This window comes from Mya arenaria, chromosome 7, assembly GCF_026914265.1.
Source record: "Mya arenaria isolate MELC-2E11 chromosome 7, ASM2691426v1".
In the NCBI taxonomy this organism is placed as follows: Eukaryota; Metazoa; Mollusca; class Bivalvia; order Myida; family Myidae; genus Mya; species Mya arenaria.
The window spans coordinates 68950562-68971091 of NC_069128.1; the positions used below are offsets into that span (position 1 = coordinate 68950562).

At 34.4% G+C, this 20530-nt stretch overlaps 1 protein-coding gene across 2 annotated transcripts in view; it reads left to right on the forward strand.

Moving 5' to 3' along the window:
* The first annotated feature begins 3233 nt into the window (after positions 1-3233).
* Positions 3234-20530, forward strand: part of LOC128239936 (netrin receptor DCC-like) — a 29462-nt gene continuing 12165 nt past the window's right edge. The window contains exons 1-16 of one of the 2 annotated variants that reach the window (XM_052956391.1): positions 3234-3403; positions 4046-4172; positions 4983-5161; positions 6720-6830; positions 9880-10008; positions 10847-10944; positions 11192-11321; positions 14089-14304; positions 14715-14867; positions 15331-15489; positions 15908-16081; positions 16552-16731; positions 17641-17789; positions 18438-18609; positions 19409-19632; positions 20266-20388. In XM_052956391.1, the coding sequence (XP_052812351.1) occupies positions 3325-3403; positions 4046-4172; positions 4983-5161; positions 6720-6830; positions 9880-10008; positions 10847-10944; positions 11192-11321; positions 14089-14304; positions 14715-14867; positions 15331-15489; positions 15908-16081; positions 16552-16731; positions 17641-17789; positions 18438-18609; positions 19409-19632; positions 20266-20388 (2403 nt within the window). In that variant the 5' untranslated portion in view covers positions 3234-3324. Of the gene's footprint in view, positions 3404-4045; positions 4173-4982; positions 5162-6719; positions 6831-9879; positions 10009-10051; positions 10091-10846; positions 10945-11191; positions 11322-14088; positions 14305-14714; positions 14868-15330; positions 15490-15907; positions 16082-16551; positions 16732-17640; positions 17790-18437; positions 18610-19408; positions 19633-20265; positions 20389-20530 lie in introns of those variants that run through there. The other variant, XM_052956392.1, reaches the window with a different exon arrangement.

A 20530-nucleotide genomic window follows, 5' to 3' on the forward strand; every position in this document is an offset into this window, starting at 1 on the left:
TAGTCTTATGTTGTGTAGTCGTATGTTGTGTAGTCTTATGTTGTGTAGTCGTAGGTTGTGTAGTCGTAGGTTGTGCAGTCGTATGTTGTGTAGTCGTATATTGTGTTGTTATAGGTTGTGTGGTCTAATGTTGTATTGTCGTATGTTGTATGGTCGTAGGCCAGGACGACTTAGGTACTGTGTAGTCATAAGGTATAACGTCGTATGTTGTGTGGTTGTATGTCGTGTGGCCGTGTATTGTGCGGTTTCAGGTTGCGTGGTCATATGTTATATTGCATTGTGGTGCGTAGTGTTTATTTGTATTTCGGCCTTCTGCGTACCACTGTCTTAAATCTTAAGTAAACGCTACATACCGCGTACCAAAAAAGAGGGACTTCATCCTCCTCTAGCTGATGCAGCTTCATCCACTGTAGCCGTATCAATATTCAACTTAGATAGAACTTAAATTTAAGATTACAGACTATAAGTGTATTGATTGGCCTTTATATGTAGCTGACAAATAGGCTGAATGGAATCACGGAGGCATGCCTAAGGATAAGGATAATATCAATATTGAATACAGGTCGTGGTCCAGGTTACCTGCTGCTACAGCCTCATTTCACCGTCAATCTCTTGCAATTAACGTTCATGAAGAAGTTTGGTTATCAGTGTGTCAATAGCATCACCGCCGAGTCAATGGTCACCAGAATATGCTCTAGAGCCTGGCCCCAAATTCTCGAAACTATTGATAATGGGATTAAGCTAAGCTCACTTTTTTTTGTTTTTCAATAATTTGTGTAACATCACGGACCTATTATAGTCCGTCAGGTAACATTAAATTGGATACTTCTGATATGAATTATCTTTATGACAATCACAATAGTCATTTTTCTTTCATCCAAATTTGATTTAAATATGTATTTTCGTTAATTGAAGTAAGCTACTAAAGCATGTTAAGCTTTAGAAGTTTCGAGAAATTTGGGCCAGGTGAATCAAACAGTTGTAATGTTGTTGCTACCATCCGTGATGTTCCAGTAGAGTTTTTTTTAGCCTGGAGCAAAATACATGTTTATATTCGGACAGTATTTGATTTCTTTTAAAAGATCAACGACTTTGTTAAGAAAATGTTCATCTTTACCACTTGAAGATGCTCCCAGCTAAATAAAGAAGTAAATACATGTGTTTCATTTGCCCAAATTGATGCTTGCTGCTCTAGATCTGACAGCTTTTATTGAGACAGCTGTTGCCTTTGTCTGCTGTTTTGAGAAGTAAATCAAATTCTGATTTCCTAATAGAGGGCAAATTACACCAATCCGGAAGTGACTTCTCAGTGTTAAATTTGCTTTTCCTTCTTTAAACACATAACAGTGTATCAAAGCATGGTTCTATTTCAGTGGCTGCTTTCAATCTTTATTGGTATTAAACCTGTGTTGTTGTTGTTCTTTTTTTAAAGTGCTGATTTACCTGATATACATTTTATTTACATTTTTCGCCATTATTGTTACTCCTACACCGGATGTACTCACTTTATCGAATACAAAATTGCTACGTTCAATCCCTTTGTCGTACCCTATTTTTTCTACACTTACTACAACCATAAAAACTCGGCCATCTCCGGCAAGCTTCGGTATAAATCTCGTAAATAGGCTTTAAGATATACGAACATATGATGAGGCTATCTGCGATCACCTCAATTATCCCTACGCTATGCAGATCCATTCGGTAACCTAAACGGTGTACTGAAATGAATGAGTATGGTTTGTGTCTTAAATACCCTTAGGATAAACTTGAAATAAGTTTCAAGTTAACTCTCAGAACCGGTATAATATCACTTTTTCCCCTAAATCATTAAATGTGTCCCCTGATGGTTTAAAACACATTGTGTGATACGATACGTTTTTCAATGTGTGCCGCCATGATGAACAATTTTTTTTAATACCCGTATCATTTTCGAGATCTATTGGATGGTTGCCGTAGAGTTCCGATTGCACCTACTCATGTTCTTGTGCAAAGATCTGACGGATTGCGCAATATGGATGCCGACAACGACAGTTTATAAATTCAATGAAAACTCTATGAACACGCCCAGTAGCCAAACATTTAAATAGTTAATTTTCATTCGGAACTAGATTTTCTTCCGTCCTATAATGAATGTGCTTTATGCAAAATCACATTCCTTCAACATTTTCTTAAATATATTACTAGTAAATAATGTATAATATAGTAGATATGCAACAATTTTGAACTGTACTATTATTATACATATATTATATACGTTTTATGTCTATCAATGTTTGTATATATCATGAATATTTCCAGCCATGAGGGAAATAAAGATGTTGAGTTGAGTTGAGTTTGGTGTTTGTAGTTCAGTTTAGAGAATATGTTTACTCCCAGTAATTTTTCATTGCTACATTGTTCGTAGCGTCGCTATTGATATCTTGTATGTTTTTTTAGAGTTCCAATGCAAGTCATGAATGTAGGAATGAACCAAGGAAATCAGACAACAGCTTCAAGTTTTATGGAACATATCCAGGGGCGTAGCTAGGCTTTAAACACTTGTAGGCTCGATGGTTCTCTGTGAGTTTGAGGACTTTTATATGTGCATTACACACACCTTATTATATTTTCAATGCTTACAACACAATCAAGCAATACACCCTGCATGTAGTTTAAATATACTCCAAACTATGATTAAAACCCCCCAAACTTTTGAGTTGTTCAAAGTGTTTGAGTAGCTATTAGTTTTTATTGCATTTTTGGGTTATTTAAATTTTGTCATTTTTTTCAAAAAAGTTGTAGGCCCAGGCCTACAAGGTCTATATGTAGCTACGCCACTGTACTAGCACATTTATTCTACCAGGTGATTCTATACTTCATACAACATAAACCTTACTCTCTCTCTCTCTCTCTCTCTCTCTCTCCCCATTGTAGATCAAGTGGTGAACATGCTGTAAGATGCATTAACTAAAGTAGCAGATGAAACCTTCCGCTTTCAACCCACGCTATTTACATAGGTAAACAGATGCTATATTGTTCTGTTACTTATTGTAAACTGTCTATAATTAAGCCGTTTAACTTTGGCACAGCATCGCTAGTGAAAGTGTTTCGACCTCTGAGCTTCCGGTTAAAGACGCTCGAGATATTTCGTAAATCATCGGTAGTTTCCGTGATAAGTAGTAGAACTTAACTCGTCCAAGTGGTTTGATCTTTTAGCTTCCGGTTATAGTCGTTCGGAATATATCACGAATCGTCGTTAGCTTCCGTGATTGCTGAACAATTATTCCGAATTGCTGCAGTGTTGTGAACCGGTATTTTCCGGCGTTTTACGGATTAATACGAGATATGGGTCATCATATTTTTACAATGGATTTTTGCATAAGAAACAGTTTTGTGTTATTGTTGCTAGTGATTTGTTTTGAGGGTAAGGGTTATTATTATCTGTACGTTTTGATCTAAAGGTTTGCATACAAGAACGTTCTATTAAAATAATAAATATGCAAAATACTAAAGACATATTTACATATCTTTGAAAATATGTTCGATGTTTACTTATATCCTTCAACTACAATTTATCAGTGGATAAACCAGTTTGGTTATTATATTTTATAAATCTGCTATATCATACACTTCAAAAAATACTATTCAATGTGACCTGTGCATTCCATTTAGATTTGGTATGGAAATCAGCTTTACTTATATATAATATGAAACGCAACATATATGTATAATATTTATGCATATGTGGTCCTTATGTATTGTTAATACATTGTCTACCTCGTTCAGTTTATGTCTGGTCAGAGACTATAAACAGTCGAACCCCGTTGGCTCGAACTCGCTTGGCTCGAATTCCTCTTTAGCTCGAACTTGGTGCTAAGGACCCATTTCTTTGAACTAGAGGTAAAAAAGTTCTCTTGGCTGGATTTTTGCGAGGCCCGAGGTATTTTCACCGGTCTCTGGGACTTCGAGCTAACGGGGTTCGACTGGTCTGTTCCATCCTATTATTATTACTTCGTTTTGGCTCAAAACAATTGACTATATCTATTTCTTTTGCTGTTTTTTTCAGATTCATTATGCATTCGGATACCTTCTGTAAAAATCACGGAAATAAGAGCGTTATCACAAAGAAAATTGGTAATATCCTGGCTCCCTAGCTTTACACCAAAAAGGGGCAAATTAGCCTATGTCATAAGGTACGTTATTATCTATATTGTTTGAATAATCTATTGGTTTCTTTGACCTTATATTTTATGGCGAAGATAGTTGTGATACGATCATATGATTCATGATAACATATATTCTTTATTTGCATTTTCCAATATAGATAAGATATGATCATGTGGTTAAGAAAAACATATTTGCTTTAGCCTTCTCCAATATAGATGAAGAGGAGATAACCTTCTCCTCCATCCATATGTTATCGTTAATGGGTGAAGCTAGACTGCATTAAAGGAGCTAGACACCAGATGGTCCCAAAATCGGCAAATGCAGTATTTCCATAAAACAAGCCTAGTCAATTGTCAATGCTAGCTAATATAAGGCCGATAATACATAATTTGACATTATAAAAAATAATAAATGCAACAATGCTGCTGTCTCATTGTTTGAAAATAGCGCATTATGGGTTTCCAGTTGAAATCATATCTTATTATGAGTACAGATAAATATACCGACGCTTTTTAAAAAAAAAAACCTGATATTTATGTGGTAGACAACCCCAATAAATTTCATACTGGAAAAAAAATGCGCCAGATGCACGTGTTATAAACGATGTGATACATTGGTATAAAGTAAGATTAAATGCGTTGTTCAAAAACGATGTCAGTTTTTTACAATCTTCTGTTGTATCATCTGGTTTCTAACCCCTTGAAATGCAATGCAACCCATTCTATCATTTAATAATTTAAGCATTAATACGTATTAACTCATATTTCTTAAAGCACATCATGGAACCTTTTCTTCAAACATTTTGTTAAAATAATAATACTATTTTCTAAATATAGATATAAGGAATTGAATGGACCAACAGAGCGAATTGCAACTGACGAAATGAGAACCATTATAAAACGACTAAAGCCGGGCACCAAATACTTCGTGAATGTCCGGGCAGTAGTCGGGAAAAATCGGGAACATCGGGGAGATTGGTCGGACTCAGTTTCCATTGTGACGTTAAAACGAAATGGTAATTTCATAAAAACTGCGTGTTCGCTAATTATATCATAATTAGATTAAATCATACTGGAATAGAAGAGAAATAAGAACATTTACGGCATATTTAAGCACATACATCTTGGCCCAAATTCATAAAGCATCATAGTGAACACTTGCAACATAGTGAAAATTGCCATTTTTCAAAGTTTAATTAAAAAAGCAATGTATTTATACCAAAAACATGAATATAATTCACTATGTTTAGATTGTTCAGTAATAGGCTTTTTGAAAACGGTCCTTGGTCAACCCGAATAGTATATAACTAGCATACATGACATTCATCTGCTGATGGCGGATCCGTGGTCTAGTGGTAACATACTTGACTATCAATCCCAGGGTCGCAGGTTCGATTACCCGTCGCATCACTAAAACATACTAATCGTCTTGCGGGTGGGACATTAAATGGGGGTTCAGTGACAGTGCTATACACTGGTACACCTGAAAGAACCAGGGTAGCTCTTACCAGGGTTACATTCTGTCTGTGCACTATGCTCCACAAACTAAAATGACTAACAATTGTAACGGAGCACTCGCCAAATGGGCAAGGCCCGAGTGCGCGTATAAATAAGCTTACACACCACCTTCATCTGCTGCACACAGAGTTACTGGATCGTATATGCATTGACAGATAATTGGATTGTTTGGGTGCTTGGTTGATTCGGTAGTAAGTATGTAATTGTTATATTTTAGTCGATATTAGTCTGGGGCAGTATGCAGTAAGGCAAATATAATTATAACTTCTTTGTGTTGGCGCGAATATTAGACGATATCTGAATGTCTAATTTATAGTCATTGTTTTTGCAGCAATCCCATTAGTTTAAACTTGTGTGTGCGGGGGAGGGCGGGGGCGTCCTAGGAGAGGAGTTAATGCTAACCACTGCGCTAACCGCTCGGCTATCCCATTGGCAGAGTCGTGGGCATATACACTAATATTGCTTGCGAGATAAATTAACTGGCAAATAAATAGTTATTTTATTGACCTATTGAGTCAAGTTCAGTTTTGTTTATTGTAAGATTGGTAATATTATATTGCCAATAAACTGAGACAGGAACTGAAACTGGTAAAGTGAATATCGATTATAAATCGAATGGTCAGTTGCTCAGCTGTGTCGAATCTAATCAAGGTTATGCATCAGTCAATTGTAACCAAGAAATACTCGCCTTGAGGGGACAAAATCCCCGCCAAATGCCCCCGCTACCCGAGGACATCCTAGGTAAGGCCAATTTCCCGCTATTTTCGGGGTGAATACAAAACCACCGCAATCACTTGGCACTGCGCGGCCACATGGAAGGGAAAAACACAGCCCATTGCCCCCGCTATCCCCGGTGTACCACCGGGTGGGCGTGGTTACAATTGACTAGTGCATTAATACAACAAAGGCTATGGGTAACAGTTCGATTGGCATACTTTAATCCTATGAACTCGGTTTAGAAAAGATGAGCAACCAGTCATGAAGATGAACGCACATTTTAGAATAATTGTTGTTGATTTTTAAACTTCTATCATACAACTGTATTCATTATTTCAGCAAAGACTGACGACGACGACACAGCCATCATTGTAGAGGACATAACAGATAGATCTGCCAAGTTTATTCTCAATATGACAGAGGGAAGTTTGGATACAGACGGTTTTAGAGGTAGAACTTCTTATTTAACTATAATTGGTTTCATTGTTTTCATGCAAAGGATTTAAATTTATTGTCTTGATGCAAAGCCCCAATTTGTCGAAATATTTCTGATTGTTTATCCTCAGCAAATTCTATTGCTCCATTGTCATAGCAATCATTGCTATATTTCCTGATAAAACGTTTAACCGATGAAAAACTACAACAGAGGTCAGTTCAAAGTACAGTCGAACCCCGTTAGCTCGAAAACGCTTAGCTCGATTTCCTCGTTGGCTGTAATTGGATGTAAAGGATCGAATACTGAAAATAAGCTATACAGCTTGGCTCGAACTCCCCGAGGCTCGAGGTCTTTTCGCCGGTCCCTTGGGGCAAACGGGGTTCGACTGTATAACAAATACCAATTCTGATGCTATTCCGTAGAATGTGAGGGGTGCGGGAGGATGATAACATAAACAAACGATGAAATATGAATTAAACTTAAAAGGTTAAAACAACAGTAGCTTGAATTTGGGAAATAAATGTTATTATTAACAATTTGTTGTGAGCGTGCTCGAAGTCTCATTAATGGCTACCAGTATCCGGTACGTATTTTTCTATTGCATGATTCATGATTATTTTGTGGATGGAATTATGAACAATGACTTCTAGCAAGGTCACAACACATTTATTGATAATAATATATTTAATTTCTGAAAAGTCAAGCCACTATGTTTTAAACTACTAGTATATATATTTCCAGAAATTGGGGCATGTTTTTTCTCCCACGGGCGAAGATAAATTGCCCGTATGGAACTCCTTTTTAATGGTTACCACATTGTAATTACCTCCCTTGTTGAAGACTATAGCATCAAGGAAATCTTGTCTTATGGTAATATTTAGAACGCTAATTAATTATTTCTCGCTTCAAATGTCACCATAAAACAGTTTTCACGCATCGTTCAAGAAATAATGCTTCATTCTCTTTAGAACTATTTAAAAAGACCGATTTGACTATTAACATATTCTGAATCACTGCGCGAATATCCATGACAACCACGTGCTATCGCATATCCATACGCAATTATTTTCACTAAGCACAAAAGAGTTCCAGCAAAAAATACATTTTTACTTAATTTTGTTTAACTGAGGTGGGAGAAAAAGCATCTACCATAGCCGCTCGTGTAAGATAGGTTCATCCCGACCCTCGCGCTGGGTGTTTTACGGAAACTCGGTAAACCTCGTTTCCGCATAACTCCCTACGCTCGGGTCGGAATGAACCTATCTTACACTCTCGGCCATGGAAGATACTTATAATCTTTCATAGTTAACTGGCCTATTGCACCGAGACCGCTGTTTTTATTCTTTGGTTGTTTTATTTACTTTGTATATATATTTTTCAGTGTATTGATCTGGTCACGTGTGTATGACGGTAACATTAGCCATACAGGTGTTAAGAACGTGTGTAAGCGACCCGGTAGCTCTGTCGATAGAGCACTCGCCCTGTGAGCCGAGGGTCCCGGGTTCGAGCTCCGGTCCAACTGCACGCTTTTCTCACCTGTTGGCACGTGCTCTTTTTCAGAGTTGTTGTAGTGTTTGTAGCATCATCTACATTCCGTTTCGTTGTCCGATAAATTTCTTTTTCAGAATATCAGAATTCAGTATACCATATATTTTAATTGTTAATGAAACTTGGTATTGCAAATCTGCAGGAGACTTAAGCGCTAACGGACTGGTTCACACCCATTTATTTCCACTTAAGGTTTCCCATTTTTATCGAAAACAAACTCGGATTGCCGGTACATCAGTAAAAGTAGTTCGTATTTTTTTAATGATATCATTAATTAAATTTAGTGTTTTGGCTTGTATTTATTGATCGAAGTTTAAATTGATTGCCAGTGAAGTGTATTATTGCAATCATTATTAAGATTCCAAAGAGTTAAGTCTCATTAAGTTTAACTGTTAAATTAAATTACTACGCGATCTACTTGCATTGGACTTAAAAACACCGATTTCTGAGAATGTAAATCGTCCATATACATCCAAGGTTGTTTTCGATGAAAAAATGCCGAGGCGACCCGAATGTTTCTGTTGTTCTGTTATTGTCCGTTTGGCCCTGTTACTTCAGTCTCCAATCAGAAGCATCTTTTAAAGCTAGGCTACATGGCTTGCCCCTGTTTCCATTGGGTCTATTCCATGTTTATCAAAACAGCTATGATAATACATACAAATATATAAAAATGCAAAACGAGACATCGCAAAAACTTATTGACGATTTAAATAGACTGGAAATGAATATATATAAAAAACTAACAGTGAAATATATCCATATCTTTATGAAAAGGTATGCATTCAATTTGATCAAACGAATAATCTCATAAGTTAACTCTAAGTGGTTGCACTTTTTTATATTAAACTATTTTACATTTCATGTGTAGAAATGAAACTGCTTCGCCGACCGTTTAAATGCGGTGACCTCAACAGTTCTTCATTATGTTATTTTAATGATGTATGGTCCGTCTGTGTTATGTGTACGTTGTTGGTCCCTCGTTCGATTTACGTTGAACTTAGGCATGTGCCCTTAAAGGCCTAGTTTAAGGAATGTTTGGCATGACAACCCACTGCTGTGCATCTCCTGCTAATTGCACTGATGTCACTGTATGGGCCAGTTTCCTGTGTATTGGTTTATTGGGTCATGGCCATTTAGGGCTCACTTCTAAAATAAAACCTCCAAAACTGCATAGCAGGATACTCAGATCAGAGATCTGATTAGACAATTAGAAAAAATAGATTAAGATCATATACACATGGGTTGTGTACTATAAACGTGTTTTTTTGTGGGTTTTTTTTTTTTTTTTTGGGGGGGGGGGAGTGTACTTAAAGAAGGATTAAACTAGGCCTTTAAAAAGGGTAAATGCTTAAACATTTGCTATTGCCCGTAGGGTAAAAAACTATATGTATATTTAATTCTATATAATATATTAATATAACAAGAAAAAGAAAGAAACCATTTCTTGTTGACAGGGCCATCTATTGTTTTAGCACGCATAGCAGTTCTTATTCCAACATGAATCTCGTTTCCTAGGTTACCAATACCGTGTGAAGACTGGGAATTACAAAAAAGAAATTATATCCAGTGTGACTAGCCTGTCATGGAATGATCTGCGGCCGAATACAGAATATTCCTTATCTGTGTCCGTCATTGATAAAACAGGTAAGTTATGTGACCAAATTATTTTATAGGCTACATCCGAATACAGAATATTCCTTATCTGTGTCCGTCATTGATAAAACAGGTAAGTTATGTGACCAAATTATTTTATAGGCTACATCCGAATACAGAATATTCACTAACTGTGTCCGTCATTGATAAAACAGGTAGTTATGTGACCAAATTATTTTATAGGCTACATCCGAATACAGAATATTCACTAACTGTGTCCGTCATTGATAAAACAGGTAAGTTATGTGACCAAATTATTTTATAGGCTACATCCGAATACAGAATATTCACTAACTGTGTCCGTCATTGATAAAACAGGTACGTTATGTAACGTAATAATTATTAGGACTACATCCAATTAAAATATATTCAATAACTGTCTCCGTCATTGATAAAACAGGTAAGTTATGTAACGTGATCATAATAACTACTACATCCGAATATAGAATATCCCTAACTGAGTCCGTCATTGATAAAACAGGTTATTTAACCACATCATGATATAAATTACATCCGAATACAGAACTCAGTTTTATAGGTCAACTCTAAATGCTACACTATATACACTACTCTTCCTTTTTAAAGAATTGCCAACAAACTCCAATTTCATTTCCAACGTTCATCACGAGTCCAAGAGTCCATTGCTCAGCAGCGTTGTTGCATGTTTTGGTGGTATATTTCACCAACACCTAAATTCAATTCCATATTCTTGCTTACACAGACGGGGGATAAGAATCCAACGAATTTGCACGTGTTTTCTCTTTTTCTCTTGTGCTACGCCTAAAATGAGACGAATCACCTGTTAATCATTTTTTTTCTATCATTACAGGTGACACTTCTAGATTGGGACGAGTTAAGTTTCGAACATTAAGGAAGGCTGCAAAAATGAATGGAAAAGTTATGAAGCTCAAAACTGTGAAAGATACGGTTTGTTTATGTGTTTGTTTGTATGCCATGAAAAATGCCCCCATAGTAAATGTCGGTCTAGTTTACCCGTCATATAAGTGACCCACCAGCCCGCCCAAATCCGGGGTGTTTATTGGTTATTGTTCATTTTTTTTCCATTTGTTATCATCTATTCTTCGTTACTATTAGTAATCAATATAACAAAATAATACACTGGATATTTGTGAACATGCATGTTTCCTCTGTAATCGTTGTATTATATTTACAGTCGATAGCATTACGTTGGAAGCGAGTACAAGATATTGAACTCTACTTGCTTTTATATAAGAATGTGGATGCAGGCAGTGACTGGTGTGAAATATTTGTTGGAAACGCATCTAAAAGCCACAGGATCAAAGGTAAGATAAGATAAGGTAAGGTAGGATAACGAAAGGTACGTTAAGATAATATAAAAAGGTAATATATTATAAGGTAAGGTCAGATAATAGAAGATAAGTTAAGATATTATAAGGTCATGTACGATAAGATAAGGTAAGATATTATAAGGTTATGTAAGATAAGATAAGGTAAGATATTATAAGGTTATGTAAGATAAGATAAGGTAAGATATTATAAGGTTATGTAAGATAAGATAAGATAAGGTAAGATATTATAAGGTTATGTAAGATAAGATAAGGTAAGATATTATAAGGTTATGTAAGATAAGATAAGGTAAGATATTATAAGGTTATGTAAGATAAGATAAGGTAAGATATTATAAGGTTATGTAAGATTAGATAAGGTAAGATATTATAAGGTTATGTAAGATAAGATAAGGTAAGATATTATAAGGTCATGTAAGATGATAATATAAGGTTAGATAATAAAAGGTCAGATAAGATAAGGTAAAATATTATAAGGTTTTGTAAGATAAGATAACATATTATAAGGTAAGATATTATAAGGTTATGTAAGATAATATTTGGTAAGATTTTATAAGGTTATGTTATATAATAACATATGGTAAGATAATGAAAGGTAAGATCATATAATGTAAGGTAAGATATTATAAGGTTATGTAAAATGATAATATAAGGTAAGATATTATAAGGTTATGTAAGATAAGATAAGGTAAGATATTATAAGGTTATGTAAGATAATATTTGGTAAGATTTTATAAGGTTATGTTATATAATAACATATGGTAAGATAATGAAAGGTAAGATCATATAATGTAAGGTAAGATATTATAAGGTTATGTAAAATGATAATATAAGGTAAGATATTATAAGGTCATGTAAGATAATATTTGGTAAGATTTTATAAGGTTATGTTATATAATAACATATGGTAAGATAATGAAAGGTAAGATCATATAATGTAAGGTAAGATATTATAAGGTTATGTAAAATGATAATATAAGGTAAGATATTATAAGGTCATGTAAGATCAGATAAGGTAAGATATTATAAGGTCATGTAAGATAATAATATAAGGTAAGATATTATAAGGTCATGTAAGATAAGATAAGGTAAGATATTATAAGGTCATGTAAGATAATAATATAAGGTAAGATATTATAAGGTCATGTAAGATAATAATATAAGGTAAGATATTATAAGGTTATGTAAGATCAGATAAGGTAAGATATTATATGGTCATGTAAGATAATAATATAAGGTAAGATATTATAAGGTTATTTAAGATTAGATAAGTTAAGATATTATAAAGTCATGTAAGATAAGATAAGGTAATATATTATAAGGTTATGTAAGATGATAATATAAGGTAAGATATTATAAGGTTATGTAAGATTAGATAAGGTTAGATATTATAAGGTCATGTAAGATAATGATATAAGGTAAGATATTATAAGGTTATGTAAGATAAGATAAGGTAAGATATTATATGGTCATGTAAGATAATAATATAAGGTAAGATATTATAAGGTTATGTAAGATTAGATAAGTTAAGATATTATAAAGTCATGTAAGATAAGATAAGGTAATATATTATAAGGTTATGTAAGATGATAATATAAGGTAAGATATTATAAGGTTATGTAAGATTAGATAAGGTAAGATATTATAAGGTCATGTAAGATAAGATAAGGTAAGATATTAAAAGGTCATGTAAGATGATAATATAAGGTAAGATAATAAAAGGTAAGATAAGATAAGGTAAGATATTATAAGGTTTTGTAAGATAAGATAAGGTAACATATTATAAGGTAAGATATTATAAGGTTATGTTATATAATAACATATGGTAAGATAATGAAAGGTAAGATAATATAATGTAAGGTAAGATATTATAAGGTAAGATATTATAAGGTAAGGTAAGACAATATAAGGCAAAGAATGATATTATAAGAATATGTAAGGTAATATAAGATAAGGTAAGAAAATGTAAGGTAAGGTTAGATAAGAACAATATAAGCTGAAGTGAGATAACATGAGATAAGGAAATAAAAAATAAGGTTAGATAATCAAAGGTATGCTAATATAATGTAATGTAAAACGATATAAGTTATAATAAGGTAACTTAAGGTAAGATATGATAATATAAGGTAAGATAAGATAATGTAAGGTTAGATAAGATAAAGTAATAGAAGGTAATTAAGGCAAGGTTAGCTCAATGCCATGCCAAATTCATTGTATGTCTAGCTTTATTTGGCAGATTTGGAAGCTTTGAAACAAAAACAAAAGAAATATAATTATTTTTTGAAAATAAAATATTGCGAAGAAAACTGCATTTACGAAGCTTTTAACTATTGAAACAAGTTTAAAAGTATTAAGTTAATTATAATAAAAATCCATGTAATAAATATACCTGCTATAGTTTTGTATATTTTAAAAAAATGACAGACTGACTTTTATGGTCAATGTATATATCTGAAAGAAGTTAAAATACTGATAATATAATGCATTTCCTTCAACAATTGTTCCTCTTGCCTGGTAAATAGATTTTAAAATTTGAACCTGACATTTTATTTAGACTAAGCCTGTTTGGAAAAGCCCAAACTTCATGCCCAAACTAACAGCAAGTGTAATGCACAGCGCTGTTCACGCTATTAAAAATATACTTCATAAGCATTTACACTCGCGATCGATAGAAAACGCTTCAGTAAAAAGGTTTAAGTTTCAAACCACACAAATGCAGTGAACCTACTTGTTCTACTTCCAGATTTGAAACATGCAACAAATTATGTGATAAAAATAGCCACGGTTAGCGACAACATTACCGAGCTATCTGATTGGATGAACGTAACGACTCTTGGCCTATCGGAAGAAAATGGGCGTGCTCAGGTTTACAACCTAACATTTGAAAGTGTTTTGATTGGCTGGCCATATTATGACGTTGATGTTTGGAACGTGCTTGTATTCGACAGAGACAATATAGGTAACCAATTTGCTTATTATTGCTGAAGAAAGCGTTTTGAATCGCAATGATATCAATAGATAGTTTGTACAAAATGTATAAAATCATTAATATTATACAATTATTTACATACTAGTAATTACTGTAAAGTATACTGTCATATTTACCAAAAGGCATTGGTGAAAGAGGCGATACCCGCATGATATATCATGACGTCAAATGATAAAATGTTTCCGGTCTATAAATAGACAAGTCAATATGGCGTTTAATTCTGTCTTAAAAATCTTGATTCATCCAATCATGGACGGTTTATTTATAGCTCATATAATAATCTAAACATGTATTGATAAATCCTTCAAACTTCTGCTGGATTTATGACTTGAACATTTTGCATGGCCAAATAAAATCATAACGGATAGATTTTCTTTCAGTTCGGAACGTTACACATAACACAACCAAAGATAGCATTCAAAGTAATAACCTCATTATATCGGGTTTGAATCCGAATACCAAATACAGGCTGGATATTTCAACTAGAGACAGCTGTGGTCCATATATAGTTCAACTCTTTTGGACGGCAGAAGGTAACGAAAATGTTCTTTACCCAAATTATTTAAAGATAGACGTAAACCACTATATGTTTTTAAGTCTGTCTGTTTTTCTTCTTTCTTTTAATGGCGTTAATGTTCACCAATTGATAAAATAAAATAATAGATGGAAATATAACTGTTATTCCATGTTTACAATTTGTGTATCATAGCTACATGCAGAATCTCCACCATGTTTTTGAAGCTATACAAACAATACCATGCATTTGTTACTTTAAGCAGAACTTCTGAAATAGGTCTCAAAACCTTCGAAACCATTGAAACCAAAACTGAAAGTAGTTTGGTATTTTACAAACGCCCTATATAGTTGGATACCTTCGTAACACCGGTTCTGTTACTCTCCATTTGGAGTATTACTGTACTGGTTAGTCATCATTGTCTGACAATGGTTTTATAATGCACACATTGTTGTGTACTGTTTTCTTCCTTTTTGTTTTAGAAAACTATGCCGAAGAATGCTCGCCAATCACAAGACAGCCGGACACGAGGTTGAGAATGTTCACTTTACCAGACCGGACATATTTCATCACATGGAATCCCCAAATCTGGAACTTGGATCATAAAACGGATGACTATGTTACAGTTATTCGAATTTTAGGTATCTATATCATACAATTACAAATGTATAAGAATTTAAGAATTTATGTCATACAGATATAACACTTTCAGGTATTTATATTATACACGTATCAGAATTTTAGGCATCCTTTTCATACAGTTAAAAAAATTGTGTTTATATGTATATATACCTGTGGTATGTTTTATGGGAAATTATATATTCCAGACAAATATCATGAGACATTATATTTATATATGGTGTGTGGAATTTATAATAGGGTTAAATCATTGAAATATTTCATACATAATTGGGACTTGAATGTTTGAGGGGCCATATACCAAGGTAAATTACCTTTACACGGTTTATTGGGAATAGTATTTAGATGGCATATCTTTGGACATTATATATTTGAAGCCTAAATAATATGCAAGTTCAAACCCCTCTTTTTATTTTTCAGGTGAACCATTTCTTCACCCTATCAGAACACACGTAGTTGACAAAGGTCATCTCCACTTGCACCTTAATGACCTTGACATTTCAAGGACATACTTAATCAATCTGATGATGTTTGCACTCGAAGACGGGAGAAAGCCTCATATTGATCAGAAAATATCATTTATTCCTAAAGATGGTAGGTGAAAAGTAATATTTATTTCAGATGGTTATTTGTAATAAAACGGTATGCTATGTCGCCGCCAGTCTTTTACTGTCTATACCCGACTATCTTGTTTAAATACAAGATAAATACTAGTTATTGAATCTAGGCTATACCTTTCAATCTAACGAGAATGCTGATTTCGCACTTAACACTTTTTAACACTTTAAATGATATGATGAGTTAGAAATAACCATTGGATATATATTGACTTTGATGAAACAAAAACCGACAACCGGTTGACTTCTGAATGATACTTCGTCTAGATTGAATAAACATATAAAGCGAATTATAACGGATAAGATGGTTCTATTGTCTCATATCAGTATTGCAAACTTCTACTGAACACTGCATAATCCAAAATGTTTTAATAAGTTCCCTTCCAACGATTGAATTACATTCTCAAGTCAATAGATTTCCACATTAGAAGCAGTTGTGTCCTCCAGGTGTTCCAGACATGCCTAAAATTCCTTTCTTTGGAACCAGCGTTGATGAAGTTATTGAAGGTCACATCGAGGCCAAAGACAGGGACAACGACACCTACATCCACGAAATTGTGGATGCGAACTTCACAGTAATTTCAAAGTTAGAAGCTAACCCCGTAGATATTTCACCACCAATAGTGTGTAAGTTCCTCTGATATATATTTATCGGCCTGGTTGTTCAAAACAGTCGTTAAGGTTTAACGCTTACAATCATCGTAAAACGTTACGCTGTCAATGTTAAAATTAATGTTAATGTTGACAAAATGAGTTATTCGAAGCGAACCCTAGTTAAAACTTTTAATGGTGATTTATTCATAAACTTTACGACAGAGTTAAAGTTGATGCTAACAAACGTTAGCATTGACGTAAAAAAATGTTGACGTTAAAAATGGCCGCTATAAAAGGTGCAATGGTGAAATTTTAAAAACATAGCCACTGACGAAATATATATCGTAGGCGGTACAGATTAAAGCTAACATATCAGCGTAAGCGTAAGTTTAAATACTAAACGAGAGTTTTGAACAACCGGGCCATCATGTTAAATAACCATGTGACGTTATTGTAAATAATTCTTATTAGAAGATTTTTATTATATCTCAAAGTCTTCTATGCCTCTGTAAAACGAACCTTTGTTTTCTATTTTCGACTGTTATGAAGACGAATACAATAATAACCGCGACAAGCAAGAATTGGTCTTATAGTCAATATGACGTCATCGGGAACTATGACGTCAGTGTTTCCTGTGACTAAAATAGATTGTGGACGCCAATACTGTGACGTATACTTTAGGGTCTATAGTTCATTTTCTCTGACGCAGTTTTATATCAAAACGATATTTAAAGTAATGACAAGAACTGATCCTTCATAAACAACAACAACAACCTTTTTTTAATTTGCGATCACAAACAGCATCAGCAAACACAAGGCTCATCAATAAACAGTGAGGGTATAATCACTAAAATACGGCAATGGTGGAAATAAAGTAAGTTAAGTAAATACAACATATTTATCTATAATGATTTTCAGTTTAAAATGACTGATATTTTGTAGCTCCTCCTGGCCAGATGTTCGCAGTTGAAGGTGAAAGACTGGACATCAAGTGTGACAGCCGCGGAGATCCCTACCCTACCATTCTGTGGAGAACTATTTCTGAGAATGATATCATTACCCAGTGTGATAGTCCCAACAGGACCATATCGGTAAGAACAAATTGACCCGTACACCTCGTAATGTTTTTATTCCGTAATAGTGATATCATTACACAGTGTTATAGCCCCAGAAGGGCCATATCGGTAAGGCCCGTACTTCTATAGAGTTAAGTTGTAATGCTTTTACAAGATACTGTGCTATTAAACAGTGACATGGACCCAACAGGACCATTTCGGTAAGACCCGTATAGCTATTGATATAAGTTGTAATGCTTTTACTATAGAAAAAAAATATTATTACACAGTGACTTGGACCCAACGGGACCATATCGGTAAGACCCGTACACCTTTGATTGATATAAGTTGTAATGCTTTTATTAGATATTATATTATTATATTTATTACACAGTAACATAGACCAAACGGGACCATATCGGTAAGACCCGTACACCTATTGATATACATTGTAAGTTGTAATGCTTTTACTAGATATTATATAATTACACAGTGTCATAGACCCAACAGGATCGGTAAGGTTTAATACATGTCTTCTTAAGGGCTATAAGTACTGCGTCAGTCCCTATCCCTGTCTTGAAACGTGTTTTATTCTGTGGTTTCTGGGTTGATTCCTGTATAGTTCATTTATATTATTTACCTCATCCTCAAGTTAACATATAATAGCCGTTCCTGTTATTTCAGATTACATCACAGCGATATGTTAGCGTTGACCCTAACTCGGGCATCACTTTCCTCGGGACTCGAAGTTTTCTCACCATTGATCCATTGACCCACGAGGACGAGGGGTTGTACAGTTGTCTGGCTGCCAACCCTGGAAACATGACTGTCACTGGGTTCACGCTGGTTGTTGATCGTACGTGTTGGATATTTCGTAAAACACAACACTTATAAGCAGATAAACAAGTTTAAATCCGAAGTGAACTCGCGATTCACTGACTGTTTCAAGGCGGTAATCAAAAAAGTTAATGATAAAGCAAGTTTGATCTCTTTGTGACCTATCGGAACACCTCGGCCATCTACTGCATACGACGAGCCTGTGTATGCCGGTGTACGGGTAGATATAGCTCGTAAAACTTAATTATGATAATATTAATTAGTTGTAGTGTTTTAACGTGTAATACAGGGAGGATAGTTGTTTATTTCAGTGAGATATCGATTTTATTTCATCTTGTGATCGCTTCGCCGCCCGTGAACATATGACTTTCTATGCTCATTTTATGAAATAAAATCGATATCTCACGGAAACAATATTTTTTTATTGTATTTTATGCTTCAAACGAAGGTTTAAAGAGTTTTTTCTATTTAATCACCATGACCTTTGACCTACGCACCCCGTTGAATGCCTCATATTTTGACCGCATAACTGCATTATCAAAGTGCATGCCGGAATAAAATAGGGCTGAATTGCAATGCACAATAATTCGTAGCATCCCATTTGATAAACAAACAATTAACAAAAAATAATCATAAATATCACATACTAATGTTTATGCATCAATATGTTTAGCAACTGCTCACATAGCTACAGTAGACAATTGCTTCAAGACACATGTTTTTTAAAACACAATTGAGGCTTCATGTCCAAAACCAACAGTTTTTAAGTGAAAGTATCATTGTCATATATTTTAACATGTTTCATCTGTTCATTACAGCCTCTCCTCCTCGCAAAGTAAGCTTTCTCCAAGCCGTGTCTCCAACACCATTTAAAATCAAAGTCACGTGGCAAAAGCCTGATCCAATCACAGGTCACCCACGTGGTCAGGTGATATCATACCACGTGGCTTTAGCGGACCAATACAATTTCGAACTGATGGGAATAAACCAAACAGGGACAGGGATCGTGTTCGATGACTTGATTCCAAACAGTTGGTATCATGTACGGCAATAATGCTTATAATGTATTTTTATAAGATATTCAAACTTTATGTAGTTCTTACAATTCGTCTAAATGTATTCCGGACGCCTTGAAAATCTGTCGGTTTTCATTATGAAACTTATTACAGATTTCAAAAATGACCAAGTTAGAGACTCAGATCGAGTAAAAGCGATCCAAAAGATTATTTTTTTAACAAAAAAGGATTTTTATATCTAATTACACCTTGAAGTCAACGAATCGCATACATTCGTGTGCAGAACAACATTTATTGGCAGCACGCACATTATGATATATGAACTACGTCGCTCAGATATTCAAATTGTTCATTTATATGAAAAGATCCTCGTTTTAATGATTTTTAAAAAAACAAATGCATTAATTTGTGTGAAAAACATAAAAGTGAAATCGAGCTATATTACCTACCTGGTTACATTTATATTGTAAGTATCTAGGGAGATCAATATGAATGAGTTTGCTTACACCGTTGCTTCATAGTGTGTGTATACCGCGTGATAATTTACGTCATATACAATTATTGCCTTCCGACTTAGCATTTATGACGCAATTGATCACGTAGTATACACACACTGTTCAGTTTACATATATGTTAACATATGCAATTTTCCTCTATAGGTCTACGTATGGGCCTATAACATGGCATCACTGGGTGACGTTGCCAGGGTGACGGTGTCAACACAAAGTATACCTCATCTTAGTCCTCCATCCGATGTCAACACCGTTACTCTGAACGCCACAGTAAGTTACCGCATCTATACAGATATTCTTCTCTTTGATAATTAAATAGAAAAAAAAACGAGCACGAGCTCAGCAGCCAACAATCAGGGGGGGGGGGGTACACGTATTTACAATAAGTGGTTTAACGGTAACGATAACGGTT